The sequence below is a fragment of the Callorhinus ursinus genome, unplaced genomic scaffold (genome assembly GCF_003265705.2).
Source record: "Callorhinus ursinus isolate GAN/ISIS: 27379988/994484 unplaced genomic scaffold, GSC_fseal_2.0 scaffold20, whole genome shotgun sequence".
Classification (NCBI taxonomy): Eukaryota; Metazoa; Chordata; class Mammalia; order Carnivora; family Otariidae; genus Callorhinus; species Callorhinus ursinus.
In genome coordinates, this window is record NW_027397082.1 from 10449160 (window position 1) to 10469878 (window position 20719).

The 20719-nt window shown below is 39.9% G+C and overlaps 1 protein-coding gene and 1 non-coding gene across 2 annotated transcripts in view; both read right to left on the reverse strand.

The window, feature by feature from the left end:
• Positions 1 to 3816: 3816 nt before the first annotated feature.
• TRNAR-CCU (transfer RNA arginine (anticodon CCU)) lies at positions 3817 to 3895 on the reverse strand. The gene has a single exon. It is a non-coding gene; the product is annotated as a tRNA-Arg (tRNA).
• A 5440-nt stretch (positions 3896 to 9335) lies between these two features.
• The window catches only part of SMC3 (structural maintenance of chromosomes 3), a 39065-nt gene continuing 27681 nt past the window's right edge, over positions 9336 to 20719 (reverse strand). Inside the window, exons 19-29 of the mRNA XM_025880816.2 lie at positions 19438 to 19590; positions 17644 to 17795; positions 16716 to 16874; positions 15847 to 15954; positions 14891 to 14999; positions 14102 to 14349; positions 13803 to 14015; positions 13269 to 13460; positions 12940 to 13117; positions 11989 to 12095; positions 9336 to 11383 (exon numbers count right to left, since the gene is read on the reverse strand). Of these exons, the coding sequence (XP_025736601.1) occupies positions 11312 to 11383; positions 11989 to 12095; positions 12940 to 13117; positions 13269 to 13460; positions 13803 to 14015; positions 14102 to 14349; positions 14891 to 14999; positions 15847 to 15954; positions 16716 to 16874; positions 17644 to 17795; positions 19438 to 19590 (1691 nt within the window). The 3' untranslated portion in view covers positions 9336 to 11311. The remainder of the gene's footprint in view (positions 11384 to 11988; positions 12096 to 12939; positions 13118 to 13268; positions 13461 to 13802; positions 14016 to 14101; positions 14350 to 14890; positions 15000 to 15846; positions 15955 to 16715; positions 16875 to 17643; positions 17796 to 19437; positions 19591 to 20719) is intronic.

Sequence of the window (20719 nt, forward strand, 5' to 3'; positions counted from 1 at the left end):
CCCCCCTCCCCACCGTTCCCACCTCCCCAACACGGATGCAACTGGGCTTGACCACAGCTACTTTGTGTTACTCCTCTCTGGTAACCCGAAGTCTGTGAGCTCCCTTCCTCAAGGTCACGCTTCTGAGGACCGGAGTGGGTATTCAGAGAAGCTTTGGGTGTTTAGAAAATGTGTCTGATACTTGGAAATAAGGCAACAAACCCACTGGATGCTCTTTCAAAGCCACACTAGAGTGCTGTCCCACAGCTCCCTGAGGGTCATCTGACTCTCTAAGGGACGGTCACCCACTATTTTCTACTCATCAGGGCCCAGACTTTGTAAAATTAGATGTCAGCTTACAAAGAAAGAGAGCACTGGGAAATTGGAAATGACTCTGCGGCCTAGAAGGATACCCCAAAGGTTATGGTTGGATTCACCTACAGGAGTCTGGTCATCCTGCTGGTTCCCTAAGGAGACAAATAAATCTCTACTACACGCTTCTATAGTGTGTATGAGAATCGTGTGTCCAACTTTTCCCAAAATTCATGCTTCAACACAGATCTCATGTGTTGGGATGAGGCCAGAGTTGGAGTGGGAAGACCTGTGAGCGTGGACACTGGGAAGAAGGTCAAAGCCACTGGGGATGATGACCGGCCGCAGGATGGAGAGAAGAGCAAGGCTGAGCTAAAAGTGGAGTGCACTCGTGTCCTGAGTCCAAGGAGTAATCGACTGCTGAACAACAGTGCTGAGGCCAGGACTTCAGTGGTCCCTCTCCCTAAACCTGAGAGAAGAGGTAGCGGAAAAGATGTGGTCTCCATCAAAAGGGTTTCAAGGCTGAGAGATCTCAGAGGAAATTGTCAGTGAAGTTTCAGCTGCTGCAATCGAGGCTCAAGTTTCTGGAAAGCCTAGAGAGGTTTTGGAGGAGGTGGAGCAAGTATGGACGGTGGGTCCAGGAATGAGGGCAGCAGGAGATGGGCAGCCTTCTGGACAGGAAGCTGAGTCGGAATGAGGTCCTGAGGGCTTCCCACCGGAACAGGGCCTGGTGTGGACTCAGGGGTCAGGCAGGCTCAGGGCTGGGCTCTGGCTGCCGGACACAAGCCATGGGGCGGGGCGGGGGGGGGGGCGGTTCTTGGTTCTTGGTGGCCAGATTCACACTGGCTGAGGAAGAGACAACCACGGCACTGGTCCCGCTCATCCTGGGTCCTGGCTCCCTCAGAACCTCTGGTGTACACGGGAGGTGTCAGGATGGCGGGGAACTGTGAGGTCCTCCAGTGCATGTACTGTAACAGTGGGGCTGCGATCATCCCCCAAGTCCCACCCCAAGCTGCCAGCAGGCATCAGCCCTCAGCTGGGAGCTTCCAGGTCCCTTCTGTTAAGGAAGCTTATGAGTCAAGCTGGTAAGTTTAAACTGACTCTCCCTCCAAGACGGGAATTCACTTCAGGCCCCCAAGTAAAATGGGGGAGGTGGCACCCACCATGGCGGGTAAGGATGGGAACGATGCTCGCTTATTGTCTCTGTTGCCCCAGCCCTCTAGATTGGAGGCCTTTCTGTGTAAAGTTCTGCCCGTTTCAGGGACTCCCAGCTCCCACAACCAGAGGCTGCACACGGTTTACCTTAGTACAGATGTAAGTTTCAGTTCCCGTTTTGGATAAAAATACCCCCCACCCCGCAAAAATGTGGCACTTTCCTTTGCATAGATGCCTCAGGAAGGACGTCTCCCGGATTCAGCCCTCAGGTTCAGGTCAAAGGTTCCAACAGGCCCGACCCCCGAGGCCAGCTGAGCTCCCTGGGTAGCAGGCCTGGCCTGCTGCCCCCGAGCCCTGCCGCAGACCTGCTGAGTCCGAATGGCCGGGGGCAAAGCCTGGAGAAACCACACCTCCAACAACCACCCCAAGTGCAGCTGCCGGTGAGCTAACAGTTTAGACTAGAACCGCTCCAGTGCGCTAATGAACGGGTATATGGGGTCCCGCATACACGTCTAGACGAAGATTATTCTAGATCCTTCCCTAGCCACCTGGTTTATCCCTCGGGTGGGGCGAAGTAGACCCCACAGAGCACAGCTTCTCTCGAACACCCACTCCTCTATGGGGAGAACCTTGTCAGAGAGAACCGTGGTGAAGACAGAAATAGAGTCTGTGGGAGAAGTCACTGAGGGCAGAGGGGGGTGGGGCAGGAAACGGCCCACTGGCAGGTGGAAGGCTTACTGACGGGGAGGTACCATAATGCTCTGGACCTGGGAGGAGGACTGGCCTGCTGGGGCCTGCTGCCACCACTGAGAGCTGCAAGGCCGTTGGTGGATAACCTCTTTGAGGCTCACTTTCTTTGGAAAACAGGGACAATAGTTTCTCTCTCAAGGTTATGAGGCTCATCTGCCATAGCGAATATAAATCACTCAGCACAGAGCCTGGCATATAGTAAGTGCTGGGTAGATGCCAGCAGTGTTATCAATCATTCATTCAACAAACACTCACTGGATAAGAATGACAAAAACAAACAACAAAACAATAAACAGACAGACATGGTCCCAGGCCTCATGGCGCTTACAGAAAAGGATCTTAAAGAGATTTCACTTGAATGAAGGTAAATAAAAGAAGACAAAGGTTTTGTTTTTAAAGTGACTGGGACGGGGGGGGGGGGGGGGGCGCGTATGGGGCTAGACGACCGGTTTGATTCAGAAGACGAGAGCTCTGTCCTTGCCCCTGCTTTAGATTCAGTCTTTTGGAGCAAGAATAGACTGTGGAGGTCTCAAAAAGGGCATGTGGATTCCTGAGACCCCAGAGCCGTCAGCCTCATAGAACAAATAAAATCGCCACCCACTCCACCTGCCTCTGCACCACTATGTTTAACAGCTTGGTGACCTGGAACTATTCTTAGTTCTATCAACTTCCATATCCTTCTCTACCTCCAATGTCTCAAGTTTCTGCTTAAAAACCTTCCTACATGTGTGAACTACAAAGTGAGGAATAATTTTTTTAAAAAGATTTTATCTATTCATTTGAGAGAAAAAGAGAGAGAGAGAGAGCACAAGCAGAGGGGAGAGGCAGAGGGAAAGGGAGAAGCAGACTCCCCACTGAGCAGAGAGCCCAGCTCGATGCACGGCTCGATCTAGGACCTGGAGATCATGACCTGAGCTGGAGGCAGACTCTTAACCAACTGAGCCACCCAGGCGCCCCAGTGGGGAATAATTAAATGGATTTGAGGACCAAAAGAGAAAAGGGACGGTGTGGCACTGGGTGGGGGGTATCACAGGCCTGCTCTTCTGAACTGGAAGATGAATGAGAACTGAACTGAACCCAGGCTCCCCTCCAGGAAGGCTGAGCTCTAAGCAGCTCGGTCAGGGAAGGGGGGTGGGGTAGTGGCAGGGGCTCAGCCTTTTTAAAACTGGGAGCAGAGGATAGGGTTGGGGGAGGTGAGAGGAGCTGAAGGTTAACACTAGAGAATTCCAGAATCAAAAGCCCTCAACCAGCTCCCCACTCTGCAAAGGTGCATGTGAGTCATGCAGAGTGAGAAGAAGGGGGCTCCTGGTTTGGGATTTGCAACTCCTTCTTGGGTACCATCTGAAAAAGTCTGCATAGCCCAGGATCTTGTTATAACAAAATCTGCTTTTGCAGCCTGGCATCTCTGCGGGGGGGGGGGGGGGGGGGCAGGGGGGGGTGACAGAGTGGGATGGGAGAGGGGAGGCTGCAGGAAAGAACAAAGCTCCACAAATACTCCTCAGATTTGTAGACAGCTCGGAAACCAGCTGGTTCAGAGGTGCCTCCCACTCTGTATTATGGCTGCTGGAGCTGCAGCTATTGACCCCATCTTCCCTCTGAGTTGTTTTGAAGTAGGCTCTGCGCCCAACATGGGGGTGGGGCTTGAACTCACGACCCTGAGATCAGGAGTCACACGCTCTACCGACCGAGCCAGTCAGGCATTTTGAGTTTTAAAAAGGAAGCCAGAGAGGTCTGGTGGACCCTGGAGAGACCAAGATTCTATTCCCAGCTCCACCCTTTCTAACTGGAATATTTAGGCAAGTTACTTCACACTCATGGAAGCTCAATTTCCTCTTCTGGAGGTTGGAGTTAACACCATGCACCTCTGTCCTTAAGTGAGAAGATCAAAGGGCCTGTCTGGTACGTAGGTAATTCATAACTATTAAGTCCCATACACAAGGTTAGCCGTATAGATCAATACACCGCAAAGGCACAGTCTCTGAAAGGCTAATCCTCATGCCTCTGCCCAAAGGGATCAAGATAACCACCTGAAATCAAAGGTCTCTTTCTTCTACTCAGCTAAAGGCAGAGGTTAGACAGACACCCCAGGAGCATGTCCACAGGAAAAAGAAAACAAAGGGTCACAGGAAAGATCTCTTTGGCAACCACTGCAGTAGTTTCACTTTCTAGGAGGTTCCTCTGAGCTTTAGTTGTACCCGTGAGATGAAAGACAGACACTCTCCTTCTCAGAACTGAACCACCACGTTGCGTATTTATCTACTTGTCCCTTGAACTCCTGTCCATCATGAGGCCATCCGTGCTCCGTGCCGGCACTCACAGCAGTGTCACAGACTTAGCATCATGCAGGGTGAGACTGAAGCCGCGTGCAACCCCAGCTGAGGAACACAAGGTGGGCTGGATGCACACCTGCTCCTACACACCTGCTCAACAAGCTGATGAACACAGTTTGTTAAGTAGTATAGAAACTGACTTCTGGAACAATCCTAAAGATAGGATTTTCTCCAAGGCTACAGGGGTTCTAATAAGGTTTCTAATAAGAAAACAAATCAGCAAGTATTCCCGTCATTCTGTGAGCAAATTAACAGACCCTAATTCGGACTCAGTCTTGCTGGGGAGATGACTTTGAAATGTCAAATGAAAAGCAACATAATAGGGTGAAGCTGTTTCAATTAAGGGAGGCCAGGTTACGAGTCAGAAATAGTATATAAGGAACACGAAGGCAATCCCTTCGGGTGTATATGAGATTCAGAAGGCACAGGCAGAAAACAGTACTACTCTGAGAAACAAGTAGGACCACTGAAAAAAAGGGCTGCCATTTTGTTAATAAGGTCCCATTAAAGGGCTGATGCACAGCTTTCGAAAGAGCAATACACCTGTTGCCAGCACTTGGTCCCTTGGCTAAAACATCCAATTTGTGACTGAGCTGTGAGCAGTTATCACTCAGCTCATAAACTCCTGTAGCAGAGAAATCTCAAGAATATCACACCTCGATCTTCTCATTGCTGCTGGAACTCCACTATGAGGAGTCAGAGAGGAAACGAGTTTGAAAACTGGACTGAGAAAAGGCGAGGCGGGGTTGGCATGTGTCAAGAGCCCCCTCTAGCGGTCCTGGAAATAAATGCAGTAACTTGGGATTTAGGATATTGCAACCTCTCCTAGCAAAGGCTTCTGCCTTAGACATGGCCTGGTCCTTTACAGACGGTCTCTGAGACCTGAGTCCCAAATGATTTGGCCTTAAACCCATGTCCTTCAAGTTCAATTTTCTTTCTTTTCTTCTTTCACCTGTAGGTACACTTCCATGCCACCAGTTCTTAAAACCAGCATTTTTAATGGCTGAATAATTTCAGACTAAAATTATGAGGCTAACGCTGGACCTGCTATCATTGCACACTTAAACGTTTGTGTATTATATAATCCGCACACCAGGTGCTGGTCTGAAACCACACGGAATCCATAAAAGAGAACACTCAAATGCTAGTGTCCCCTTTGCAACAGACTCAACCAGCCAGTGCGATGACTTGAGAGTAAATATACCCGTGTTCTCTTCGCAAACCTAATCTGTGCTGCCTCGTATCCCTATGCAGCTACTGGCAGCCACAAGGGCTCTTACACCCAGGAGACTCTCCGTCTCTAGGAAGGGGAGACGCAGAGCCATGTGGTGGAAGATTTATGGAGCAAGACTGGCAGCCAGGAGTAATCCAGTCTCCCTAGGACATTAAGTGAGACAAATGATCAGACTCCACCTAAATACGTGATGTCTAAAGAAAAAGGGAGGAGGGTATGGGGGGAAAGGCTGAAGAAAACAAAAGAAGGTAGTGACTCACCCTTAAAATCTGTTAACACTAACACAGAGGATCAATCAGCACTGTACAAATATGACACATCTTCATTTTCATAGTTAAGTAGGGGGAACAAAGTACTCAGGGATTGGAAAACTGGCTCTCGCTAGGAAGGTCAGCTGTGTGTGCTCAGCTCACTTAAGTCATCTGGGGTTCTACTTACCCGGGTGTTAACCTGGGCTTCAAATTTCCTCATCTATAAAAGTATTAGACTAAAAATTTAAAAATCTTGTATCTTTAGATCTAAATATATCCTATGTGCAGGGTCCTGATATTTTTAATTTAGAAAGTGTTGACCAAAAAAAGCTGTATTTAAGAGCAAATGCTTTACAAAATCTTGAGCTCCTGCTATACTTTTCCTCCTAGAAATGTAACTGAATTAATCTACTTTATTGAAAATTAATGTGATGAAAACAAAGGCCATAACATTCCTAGAAATTTCTGGAAATAGATTCCATTGTTTATCGCAGAGGAAAAGAGCGAGCTACCTATTTCTCCCAAAAGTATGAAACCTAGGGAACAAGGCTTTCACTACTGCTTAATCTTCACACAGAAGAGAATTTCTACCTAATTACATATAATTAAAAGCAAAGGAAAAATCCTCAAGTAGGGAGGGAAAAACCTCCCTATTTTCTAGGTATTGGATTAACACTGTGCTGTCACCAATTTTAACTGCATTAATATGCATCTGTTTTCTATTTACTCTTCCCCTGCTTAACATAGCAGATACAACATAAATATGCAAACTTGGGTTAGTGTTTCAGGATAAGGATTTAGGCCTGAGTAAAAGGTAAAGAGAAAGAATGAATACTAATTCCTAAAACTGTTAGAATCCTTAAGACAGAACATACTTTCTGCACCTCTATGGGAGGATCCCAGCAATGCAATGCTGCTCCTTGTTTAAGGAGACCATCTGCTGGGTGACAGCAGAATCCTAATACTGTTCTCTTTTCCTCAACCCTGGTATTCTCCCTTTGTGGGAAGCTGAATGAAAGTGCTAGTCCTCTATCCAGAGGTTGAGGGAAACTCCTTTAAGAATTAACCAAATGATTTGTTACTATTTTTTGTTTCAAGTTCTTACTTAAATTACAGTTAGTTAACATATAGTGTAATACTAGAAGAATTAACCAAATGCTTTTAAAGAGTTGCTATTGCCTCGTTTAAAAAAACAAAGAAAAAAGAAATCCAAAACTCATCTTTCACCTTTTATATACTTCTATTATAAGACACTATTCAGAGTAAACGATTTCTATAAACTGCATCTTTTTAAAGATTTTATTTATTCATTTGATAAAGAGAGAGAGCAGCAGAGGGAGAGAGAAGGAGACTCCCCACCAAGCAGGGAGCCCAATACGGGACTCGATCCCAGGACCCCAGGTCTTCAGCTCAGACCCCAGTCTGAGCTGAAGGCAGACACCCAACTGACTGAGCCACTCACATGCCCCAAATTGCATCATTTTCAAAAACTGGTACTTTCCATTTTTCTATTCATTAGAATTAACAATTTCTATTCATTAGAATTAATAATCTTATGTCATCACTATGATATAGCAAAGAATATGGGGTTTTTTGTTTTTTAAGTAGGCTCCACACCCAGCATGGAGCTCAATGCGGGGCTTGAACTCACAACCCTGAGATCAAGACCTGAGCTGAGATCAAGAGTCAGGCGCTTAACCGACTGAGCCACCCAAGCACCCCAATATGGGTTTTAACATTTACATTCTATATTTCATTATTTAGGTGCTTATTGCTACAAACTCACTGGAGTTTCATTATATGGATATTCACGAGATGCTTAAGAACATTAAGTTCTAGAATGATGCTATGCATGTAACATCCCTTGCCAAAATCCGTATTATGGAGGTTGGTCGTATCAAAGCAAAGCGATCTATCATACACTATACACCAGACATTTCAACCTCTATACACAGTGACTCATAATGAGTATCTTTGGGGAGATGCTTAAGAAACATTTTAGGAATACTAGAAAGAAACTATGCTTACAGAACCCTCTGAATGGGGACCTACATACAATATTTCTTATACCAAATTCTGTCAGGGAAGATCAATTATGTATGTATTTGTAAATATACACATTTTTAAAAGATTTATTTGAGAGAGCATACACATGCAAGGGGAGAGGAGCGGAGAGGGAGAGAGAGCATCTCAAGCAGACTCTCTGCTGAGTGTGGAGCATGACACAGGGCTCCATCTCACGACCCTGAGATTAGGACCTGAGCCAAAATCAAGTCATACACTTAAGAGGCACCTAGGTGGCTCAGTCGTTGGGCGTCTGCCTTCGGCTCACGTCATGATCCCAGGGTCCTGGGATCGAGCCCTGCATTGGGCTCCCTGCTCTGTGGGAAGCCTGCTTCTCCCTCTCCCACTCCCCCGCTTGTGTTCCCTCTTTCGCTGTCTCTCTCAATGTCAAATAAAATAAAATCTTAAAAAAAAGTCATACGCTTAACTGACTAAACCACCCAGGAGGCCCTGGGAAGATCGATCATATTATAGCAAAACTAGAGCATAAACAATGTACTTAACATTTAAACTCTACAGATTTAACTAGTCAAAATGAAAGTGAATATACATTTTTAATTTAAATTCACAAAACTTCCCTTATTTTAAAAATGCCTCTTTAGGCATTTCTGGCTCCCACTAGCGGAGTAGCTCCTAACAAACCAACCCTCCTGTTACCTAAACAACTACAAACTCTAGGAAGAGAAATCAGCAAGGAAAAAAAAAGATATATATTTTGAAAAGGAAGAAATAAAACAGTCTCTATGGGGTGCCTGGACGGCTGTTAGTTCAGCATCTGCCTTCAGCTCAGGTCATGATCTCAGGGTCCTGGGATGGAGCCCCTAACTTTATTTTTTTTTAAATGTTATCTTTCAGGGGCGCCTGGGTGGCTCAGTTGTTGGGTGTCTGCCTTCGGCTCAGGTCATGATCCCAGGGTCCTGGGATCGAGCCCCGCGTCAGGTTCCCTGCTCTGTGAGAGGCCTGCTTCTCCCTCTCCCACTCCCCCTGCTTGTGTTCCCTCTCTCGCTGTGTCTCTGTCAAATATATAAAATCTTTTAAAAAATAAATAGATAAAAATAAAAATGTTATCTTTCAAAAGACACCATTTGGAAAGCAAAAAGACAATTCACAGGCTGGGAGAAAGTATTTGCAAGTTATACCTGATAAGGGACTTGTATCCAGAATATTTAAGAACTCTTACAAATTCTGTTATTTATATTCTTTTTTTTTTTTTAAGATTTTATTTATTTGACAGAGAGAAAGAGAATGCACAAGCCGGCAGAGCGGCAGGCAGAGGGAGAGGGAAAAGTAGACTCCCCACGGAGTGGAGAGCCTGACATGGCGCTTACCCAACTAAGCCACCCAGGCACCCCTGTTATTTATATTCAATAATAAGTAACAGAATCTTAAAATGTGCAAAAAATATGAATAAACATCTCACCAAAGAAGATACACAAGTGACCAATAAGTACATAAAAAGATGCTTAACATCATTAGTTAACAGGCAAATGCAAACTAAGATCATGAGATACCAATTCACATTCACAAGAATGGCTATGATAATAAAAAAGAATAACAAGTGTTGGTGAGGATATGGAAAAACCATAACCCTCATATATTACTGGTGGAGATCTAAAATGGTGCAACTCCTTTGGGAAAGTTTGGCAGTTCCTGGGGTGCCTGGCTGGCTCAGTCACAAGAGCATGAGAGACTCTTGATCTTGCAGTCATGAGTTTGAGCCCCATGTTGGGTGTAGAGATTACTTAAATAAACTTTAAAAAAAAAATTAAAGAAAAAAAGAAAAAAGTTTGGCAGTCCTGAAAATGTGAAAAAGTTACCATATGACCAACAATTCCAATCCAAGAAAAATGACAACACATATCCACACAGAAACTTGTTCATGAACATTCATAGCAGTGTTATTTATAATACTCAAAAGTGAGAACAAGCCAAGTGTCCAACTAATGGTTGGATAAACAAACCACAGTATATATTCCAACAATGGGATATCACTCAGCAATAAAAAAGAATGAATTATGGATATGTGCTACAACATGGATGGGCCTTAAAAACATGCTGAGACAAGTCAGTCACAAAAGGCCCCACACTGTAAGATTGTATTTATATGAAATGTCCAGAACAGGCAAATCCACAGTATGAGACACAAACTAGATTTATAGCTGCCAAGGGATAAGGGAGGCGGGAGATACAGAGTGAGTGCTAATAGGTACAGGGTTTCTTTTTGGAGTAATGAAAATATTCTAAAATTAGACTGTAGAGATGATTTCACAATTCTGTGTATATACTAAAAAAGTACTGAATTGCATAATTTTAACAGGTGGATATTATGGTCTATGAATTAAATTCTCAATAAAGTGATTTAATAAACATAATAAACAAAGACCTCATCTGAGGGGGGAAAAAAGTTTCAACAATAAAGTTTTCCAAACTTTTAATCAGAAAAACAAGGAAACTTTATGACTCAATTTTTTGGCTTAGTGTTCTTAGCTACTCTTAAAACTATCTTCCTAAATTCTAGTAAATACACTGCTCTCTTAAAATTAAAACTATTTTTAAAGAACCATTACAATAAGTTAAAGCCAGGGTTCTAATCCTCAGCAACGGTCATAATCACCTGGGGGAACTTAAGAACTAGCAACAACCAGAACCCCACTCCATAAAGATTTTGATTCAACTGGTCTAGGGAAAAATACACCAGCAGTTTAAAGCTCCCCCCATGGATTTAAGCACGCAGCCAGGACTGGGAATCGTGGATGTATTTCAAAAGAATATGAAGCCACGTTTAAAGAATCTTTTTAGGTAAAGGCAGACCTTTTCTTAGGCAAAACAAAAAGCAGATATTTAAGAAAACTTTGTTTCTAATCATACAACTATAAATAAAAAGCCACATAAAATACTAAATTAGTCATAAACCAATTATTTAATTGAAGCTATAAAAAAAGGCAATATAATTGATAAAATAATTAGGAAAGAATATTTAGCATGTTTCAAAAGATTTAAAACAGGAGCAGGACACTTTACAAAAAGTTGTGTGGGAAATAAAATTCTTAAACTATAAGTAGAAATGTAACATTACAGAGTATCTTATAAAATACAATGACAGAAATATAAAAAGACTATGTATGCTCTAAGTCTGAAAACTATTAGTAGTGACTACATATTTAAATGTACAGTTCCTGGGTATGAGATTCATATTACTATACACAACTTCCAAACCAGTGGACAATATTTTCCGTTTAACCATGAGTAGTATCATCTTCTACAAAGTCTTTGGCCATCTCTGCTGTGATCACGTCAATATGACTAACCTGAAGAAAAAATGTTAAAAACTGTGTTAAACCTTAAAAAAATATCAGTGTTCTCACTGTTCAGAGTACTATTTTAAAAATATGGCCAATCACCTATAAATTTTACATATCAAGTCAAATGAGTCTAAAACACTGATGGCTAAGACCTTTATAATGTTGTTTGTTGAAAGCATGAGTTTAAAAAATATTCTGCATTTTAGAACTCTGAAGATCTGGGTAAGTACTAATGTCTAAATATCAAACCATGTTTTTTCAGTTTTTACTATTTTGCTATTTCAAAGAATCTTAAGGCTGAAGACATCAGGAAGAGATGTATGGCCCAGCCAAATAGAAATAACCGTATGGAACTGTTAAAGACTGTGCACTAAATAGACCAGACAGGAAGATATTGTCTCTTAATGACAATGAAAATAAAACCAATGCAACGAATGCCACAAAAAAACTAAACTTCACAGGCATCTGAAAGTTTTTTTTTTTTTTTTTACAAATTCATCATAAGATAAGCAACAAATTTCTAAGTTTTCCTTTATGATTTAAGTAACATAAAACAAAAATTTGACAAATACAATACAAACTTAAACTCGATGTAAAAAAAATTTTTTTACCTTATTTCTAAACTTTACACCATAGAATTTGTCAGCTGACTCAAGCAGTTCAGGCCTAAAAGTAGTTGTAATAAATTGTGCATGTACAGCAAGTTCCATAATCATATCTATAAAAAGAAATAGTAATTTAATAAAACCATTTTCTGAGGAGATCTGAACATTTAAAAAGCAACTATCTTCACTTACCTAAAATTCAAAACAGCCTGTGACTTTATTTTTCATGCATATATGCAAAATTACCAACTTACTCTCTTATATTAGGGATAGACCTTTTACCCAATATCTTAAAGTTACAGAATATGAAGTAGCGGCTACTTATAACACAGCATTAAAATTGTCAGAGCAAAACAACTTTTCTCACACACAAAACCAGAACAACCTTCCCCTGCTATGCACATCCCCAAAGATCTTTTGAATTTACTAAAGATCAAATATAGATTCTTTATTTATTTTTAAAGATTTTATTTATTTGAGAGAGAGAGCATGAGTAGTGGGGAGAGGCAGAGGGAGAAGCAGGCTCCCCGCTGAGCAGGGAACCCCACTCAGGGCTTGATCCCAAGACTCTGGGATCATGACCTGAGCCGAAGGCAGATGCTTAACTGACTGAGCCACGCATGCATCCCCAAATATAGATTCTTTAAATACAGAATCAACATTTAATGTCAGGGGCTATTCAACCATTGAGAAAAACAAGTTTTAAAAAGAGAGACTTCTGTGTAAAAGTTTAACTGAAGGATTTTCAATTGACAAACACATCGACCTCTCACAGAATTAAACTTTGTAAAGTAGTCTAATGCTAAATTCTAAAAAACTTACTAAAAGAAATTTTATTTACAGAATATACACCCTGTCTAGTCCCCCCAAATATCTTAGGCAACAAGAATTCACTACCAAAGAGGCAAGTTATCATTTTTAAGCAAGTTGTCATTGTTAAATACAAACCCAAACTACCTGACACAGCCTTTCTGTGCTGGGCATCCAGAGCCTGGTCAATCTCATCAAACAGGTAAAAAGGAGCTGGGTCACATTTCTGAATAGCAAAAATCAGAGCAAGAGCTACCAAGGATTTCTGTCCACCAGAAAGCTGTTGCATTTCTCTCATTTCACCCTGTTTTCCTGTAAATGACACCTAAGAGAACATTTAACTGAGTTAATACCCAAAAGGGGTAGAATCACCATCACCTCTTAAATCACATACAATGCACCAATTTAATATGTAAAATATTCTACAAATGCCACTACAGTAATACTGGGGAAAATTGGATATAAAGGTATTTTACCCTAATTCCAACTCCAGTGAACTGGTCAACTGATGGGACACTGCTTTGTGAGCCAGAACCCCTCTCACTTTCACCACTTCCTTCTCCTTCATCCTGAGACTGACTGCCCTCCACATCTCCTTTCTTCATCACCAAAGTAGCTTTGCCACCAGGTACCAACTTCTGGAATACTTCACTGAAGTTCTTGGATACCTTTAAAAAGAATGAATGAACGAACAAATGAATAAATTACACGGTGATTCAAATATAAATTCTGCTTAGGTGGCATTGCACATATTATTTCTTAAGGCAAAGACAAATATTTAAAAGCAATCACAAATATTTTAACCAGAGCAACAGACTGAATCCTTTTAAGAGCTGTGTAGGATATTCTAATTAGTGTGTTAGAAAACTATATGCTGGATTTGTTCACTTGTATTAGATCCAACTATCAGTGGGGAAAAAAACTTAAAAACCTTTACAAAGTGAGTAATAAACTGAATAACAGCCAAAGCTTTTGTCTTGTGTATGCATTAAATACAAACAGAAACCTACCTGCTTGAAAGTTAACTGAATAGCTTCATATTTTCGAAGTTCAAGTACATTCATCAGTTCCATGATTGATTTGTACCCCCTATCCAACTCTTCTTGTCGTTTTATTAACTTTTCTTTCTGCTCAGAGAAATTTACAAACTGATCTAAAGCTTTTTTGTTAACATGGCTGTACTTCTTCAATTCTGTGTTGCACTGTTCAAGTTTTCGAAACAACTACAAAGAGAAAAATAAATGTATAACTAAATTCACATGAAGAGAAATTTGCATTAAGATTTCAAATTTAAAACTACACAATTTACCTGTTTGAGGCTCAGTGTCTGGTACTTTTCAAATGCTTCCTGGGGAAGTGATCCAAGTTCTCGAATTTTCTTCATACACTCTTCTTTCTTCTTCAGTAGCATGCCTTGTCGATTTGTCATCTTTTCTAGTTCTTTAGTATCATGATTTATAGCATCCATGTGTTCTTTTTCCATATTTTTCCAGCGTTCCATACTCTTCTGAAGCTCCTTTATTCCAGCTTCTGTTTTATCAATGGAATTGTCCAAATCTAAAATAGGGGGAAAAAAAACAAATTAAGCCATAATGCCTATTTTAAAGCTAGAGTACTAGTTGAAGATTTTAATGGCCAAGTAGATCAAAATAAATAGGTTTTAGGTTTTTTCTCTTTGTTTAAATGGTACTGTGTAAAACCATGAAACATTTAATTCAGGACAAAAATAGGAGTGTACATTAGTCAAGTATATATTTCTCATTATTAAATGTTTATAAAAAATTTAAAAAATTTTCTTCTTAGCAACTAGGTGATAAGAAACTTAATTCAGCTATTTCACACTTTTGGAAACAAAATTAGTAATTATGGTCTCTCATAAAATTGTCACAAACATTTCAACAAAACAAAGGTTACTATTTATAATCAACCCACTAAACTACATTCATCATAAATTATTTATGGTGATGGAAAACACAAAATCGTTAGTGCATGCTTTTGCCTATTTGGGTATTTCATTTTGTAGTAAACAATTTTATCAAATAAATAAGTTAACTTTTAACAAAATACAAAAAAAAATTTTTACTAAATAAAACTTCACCTTCTGATCGTGCCATAGTATCTTTTACTCTTTTATTGATTGCTTCAAGTTCTGAGGTTGTAGCAGTGAGAACAGTACCCCCTTCTGTCTCTCTCAGTTCATTAAGTTCCTGCAAGATAAAAGAAACTTAAGATAACATTAAACCACAGAATATGAATTTTGTTAGTTTCAAAATATTACATCAACAGTTTCCAACAGCTGTTACTTTTTTTGCATTAATATATAAAAATTTAATCATCGAATTGTTGATATACATTTGTATGGTTTTTAGTTTTTCACTATTATAAATAATGCTATGAATATTCTTGTTTTTTAATCAACCTCAATGAAGTATAATTTACAACTAATAAAATGAGCCAATTTTAAGTACAGAGCTCAGTGAGCTGTGATAATGTATACACCCACATAACTACCACTACAATGAAGATACAGTTTTTCATTAAACCAAGAAGTTCCCTTGTGCCCCTCTATAATCAGTTCCCTCTACTCATGGCCCCAGAAAACTATCATTCAGCTTTCTATTGCTATAGATTACTTTTCCCAATAGCTATTATTTTGAATAAACATTCAAGAGAGAAAGTACACTCTGTATAATTGCAAATATTTAAAGTATCCATTAAAGGGGAAAAAAGGTAACGATATAATAACTAAAAAATTTCTCAGCGAATGACATACTGAGAAAACATGAGTTACTAACACTTACTGAGTACCTAGAATGGGCCAGGATAATCATACAACACAGGTTTTACTGTTATGCTCAGTTTTCACAAGAGGAAACTGAGGCTAAGGAATAATACATTACTTGCACAAGATAGTACACTAGATGGCAGTGCCAGAACTCCAACTCAGGGTATGTGCTTTCTGTCCCCAAAGCCCATGCTGTCTATCAAAGCCACTCGTGTTTAAGTTCTTTCAAAAGGTTATAGTCATCAACAAACGCACAAAAAAGAACATACCTGTTCTACTTGGTCCAAGCGTTTCCTCAAATTCTCATTTAGGTATGTCTCTACTCGAGTAATGATACCTTCTAATTTAATTCTTTCATTCAGCAACTGTCTGTTTTCCTAAAAGACAAGAAAATTATTTGTCTACATAGGCATGCACATTTCACACAGGAATGCCTTTAATCTGTCCTCTCCATTACTTGTGTTCAAAGGACCTGCAATAGAAAGCCCTATATTTTCTTCATTTTCTGTCTTACCTATTCAGAATGCTAAGTTTGTGTGCTAGATTCTTTTTATAAGACATGCCGCCAAAAATATTTACCTATTTTTCATTTTTTGGACTTAGTATTTACGTCTCTGTAATACAAAAGTCAAATGTTTAACCAAGGGGTGTCTGGGTGGCTCAGTCCATTTAGCATCCAACTCTTGATTTTGGCTTGTGTCATGATCTCAGGGTCCTGGGACTGAGACCCATGTCAGGCTCTATGCTCAGCATGGAGTCTGCTTGACCCTCTCACCCTGGCTCTTCCCCCCACTCATGCTCTAATAAACAAATAAAATCTTTAAAAAAAAGTTTAATCAAAAACAGTATTAATTATATAAAGGTAGAATGATCAAAAGAGACAGCAAAGCTAACAAGCTCAATCTTACTAATAATAAAAGTGCATTAAAGAAGATGAAGAAAATGAAGACTTCTTGTATAATCCTAACATACCCAGAATGGTGTAGAAAAACTTACTTACTCTTACAGATATGAGAAGTTCAAGTCTCATTTTTCTGTTTTCTCAAAGTTCCCTTCTTTTGCATTCCCTTAATAGCAAGAAACTTTTTACAACAGCCAATTATAAATGAAAATTTATACTTATATAAATTGTACTTGCCTGCTGAAGTTGACGAATTTCATCATTCAGGGCATCTACTCTCTTCTGATCTTCCAGACTAAGTTGTGAAAGCAAATCAGTTCCCAGTTCTGCTTTCAACGATTCTCTGGTGGACTCCATAGCATGCAAACTTGCCTCCAAACTTTGTAAGCTACGTTGCTATGTGACAGATCATCCATTTATTAATAAACGTGTTAGTCACTGTATTACTTACTAATAGTGAAAAATTGAGAACAATCTATTTGATATTAAAGTGAACTGAATCATATCAACTCAAGTAACTATTAGATATCCACTTAATTTGATAATTAGAACTAAGTAGCAGTAAGAAAAATACTTATGATACAATACTATCAGGGCATGTGGGACCAATCATATTCCATGACTGAATCATATAAAAATCTTCTTACATATTAAATATTAATAAGAACAAAAAGAGAAGACTGCTAGAATGTGTTAGGGTGGTATAGTTGGGCAATTAAAAACTATTGTTTTAGTACTACTGATGAACTAAACAGTTTTTGTTAAAGCTTATGAGACTAATGTGTTATTACTTGTAATTTAGCAATAATAGTTCGGCTTCTACCTGTTTAACAGAATTTGGATAAAATATTCAAACAAACTCCATAAATAGTGCTTAACAGACAAAAATGATTACTAACAAATTAATGATCATCAGAAAATACTATTATGCTATAGCTCAAAATGCCTACTTGTTCACTGAAGCTGGACAATCTGAATGTGGACTACAAAATCAGACTTTGGTTACCCATGGGTGTAAGTACAGTATAGATAGGGGAAGCCCAAAAGTATAGGTCTACAAAAAATGGAACATATAAACTCCAGATAATAACCTATGTAACATACGGTCCATCCCAATTCTAAATAATTAAAATAGATCTGTAACAAAAGGGACATACTTACGAACCTTTGGCATAAAGGTTTTCTCTGACTGCTGCCTCTTCTCTTTTAACATCTTCATTTCTGATAATATGCTATCTCGAGATGCTTTAAATTTCCTTTGCTGGGTCTCTATCTGCTGCATTTGGTTCATCAACTGATCAATTTCATTATTAATCCATATACAAGGCTAAGGAAAATTCTCTCTAGTTCTTTTAAAAACATGTGTATCCCCTCCCTTCCTTTTCTTTACCTCCAAATAAAAGTTATTTCCTGAAATTTATGGACCATAACAATGCTAAATTAAATACTACACTGTGCTATATCATAAAGAAGCTTAAAACATTTTACCCCACCATTTCTCTCAAAATAACATATATTTTACTTAAAGCTATATAAAAACAAAAATTCTTGGGAAACCCTAAGAGAATCTGAATGAGGTATATATTTTTTGTATCTTTTCAAGAAATATTTACTGTGTAATCTATTATGCTTAAAGCACTATAGAAGGTAGTTATGTATGAAGAGGAGGTCTTGTCCAATGTAGCAAAATAATACCACCTAGCTGGATTATTAAATACAGGAAGGTAGTTGATGTATGCTGTCAATATCCTTTTTCTTAGTGTTTCCCAATGTTTTCTTTGCGCCAACATCTTGCCAAATTTGGGCAGTTCTAAATATGCTCTGCAGACCCCTGCAAAATCAAAACTAACATGTTTATTTACCTTTTGCTCTGTGCTGCTGCTTGCACTGATGGCACAGAAGCTATAAACCCACTTAAAAAAAAAATTTGCCACTTTCAATTAAGAATATCCCAGGGGTGCCTGAGTGGCTCAGTCGGTTAAGTGTCTGCCTTTGGCTCAGGTCACAATCCTGTGGTCCTGGGATCGAGCCCCACGTCAGGCTCCCTGCTCAGGAGGGAGCCTGTTTTTCCCTCTCCCTCTCCTCCCCTGTTCCTGCTCTCTAGCTCACTATCTCTAAAAAAAAAAAAAAAAAAAAAATCATTAAGAATATTCCAATGACTCAGTAAAAATGGTTTTTCTTGATGCTTGAGTACCTATTAGGTAATCTTGGCACCCGATGTGGGGCTTAAACTCATGACCCAGAAATCAAGAGTTGGATGCTCTACCAACTGAGCATGGTAAGTACCCCCCTCAAGTATCTACATTTTTTAAATTGTGTGATGTAATTCAAAGTACACATAAAACACTTTTGCCTTATACCAAAGTACTGGGGTTAATTCAAGAAAATGCAGAGGTACAATGCTTCTGTTGTGAGCTAAACTAGCCACTCTTCATGGAACACCAGTTTTATTTGAAAGAAGTGAAAGTACTATGTTTACTAAGACTTGGATTCTGACAGCCTTTCTCCACTAATACTACGTCTGCACCAAATGACCTTGAAATAGAAATCTAATGCACATTTTCAACCCCTATGTTTAACTTCTATGCAGTATGTGGCATTAGAGGCCCCCAACCCTTCTTCGAAACACTAACCTCGTTTTCTTTCTACAATTCTGACCAATCCTCCTTAGTTTCCTCTATAACTTTAAATTTTAGTGCACCTCAGGTTCTTTGCTCTCAGAAATAGACTGACTCACTGCTATCAGTTTTAAATATTAACAGCTAAGGAAAGAATCAATGTTACAAGAGTTTTTTCCTTGTCTTCAGAAGTTAACTTTTGACAATATAAGCTCCCATGCTTCAATAAAAGTAAAATGTGGAATTTTTTCCCCGCTGTATGAGAAAACACACTTAACATGTAAAAGATTACATATTTCAACCCAAACAGTCCTCCACCGTAGCACAAGACAAAAAGATATTTTCAATATTTCTGCGCAGGTTTTCATTGAGCTTTGCTTCAAGCTCACCTAGTTCTTCTTCTGCTTTTCTAACATCTTTTTGCAATTCAAGTCTAGACTTCCTTGTGTCATAATAACCTCCGGTTAGAGCACCCCGATGACTAACTTGGTCACCTATAAACAAAGCACAAGGAAGGTAGAAATTCTGTGTAACAATTTCTTTATTCAGTGATAAATTGATTTATAATCAAACAACTAATTTAAAGGCTTTACCTATTTAATGAGAATTTAAAAGGATTTAAGCCACTCTGTTCAAACTTTTGCTTTCCAACTGTTAAAATTTGCATTTAAAAAAGGTGCCTTCTAGGTGAACGTGAACATCTGCCAGAAAGGAAGGAAGTGCTAAAGACCAAGAGGGACAGATCAAGAGGACACAAGACTTGGGAGTTTGGAATTCCACTGGCTGTATTTGGGAAAATGTGAACATCAACAATAATAATGGCAAGTCTTCAGAAGTTTTTTGAATGCTTTTAAAAGCACAGAGATAGGGGTGCCTGGGTGGCTCAGTTGGTTAAGCATCTGATTCTTGATTGAAGCTCAGGTCATGATCTCAGGGTGTTAAGACTGAGCCCTGTATCAGGCTCTGCACTGAGCATGAAGCCTGCTTGAGTCTCTCTCTCTTCTCTCTCCCCACCCCTGCTAGCTCTCTTTCTCTTAAAAAAAAAAAAAAAAAATACAGAAGCCTTGAAAGAATTTAAGAATCACCATTTGGAAACCCCCAGTGTATTGAGTCAAACCACTGGTAAAAAAAAATTGTTGGGGTGGGGTGCTTGGGTGGATCAGATGGTTAAGTGTCTGCCTTCATCTCAGATCACCATCCCAGAGTCCTGGGATCAAACCCCACATTGGGCTCCTGGCTCAGCGGGGAGTCTGCTTCTCCCTCTCCCTCTGTCTCTCCCCTGCTCATGCTCCCTCTAGCTGTCTCAAATGAATAAAAATCTTAAAAAAAAAAAAAAGTTGTTGGGGAACCTGATATTCATGTTTTCTTAAAGGATAGTCCCACATATCACTTATTAATTCCGAAGAGGAAAGGGCCACCTTTACAACTGAGAGATTGCTACTGGTCAAACTTAGCATCACTAACAGTGGGACACATTGTGTGATGCAGGAAGAATATACATCACTCATGCCAAGAATGTTTAAACTAAATCTCACGATAAGGAAGCAGGAGGACAAATCCAGAAAATGGGACATTCTATGAGAAAGTCAATTTCCTGAGGGTGGGAAAGAACAGGAGCTGTCC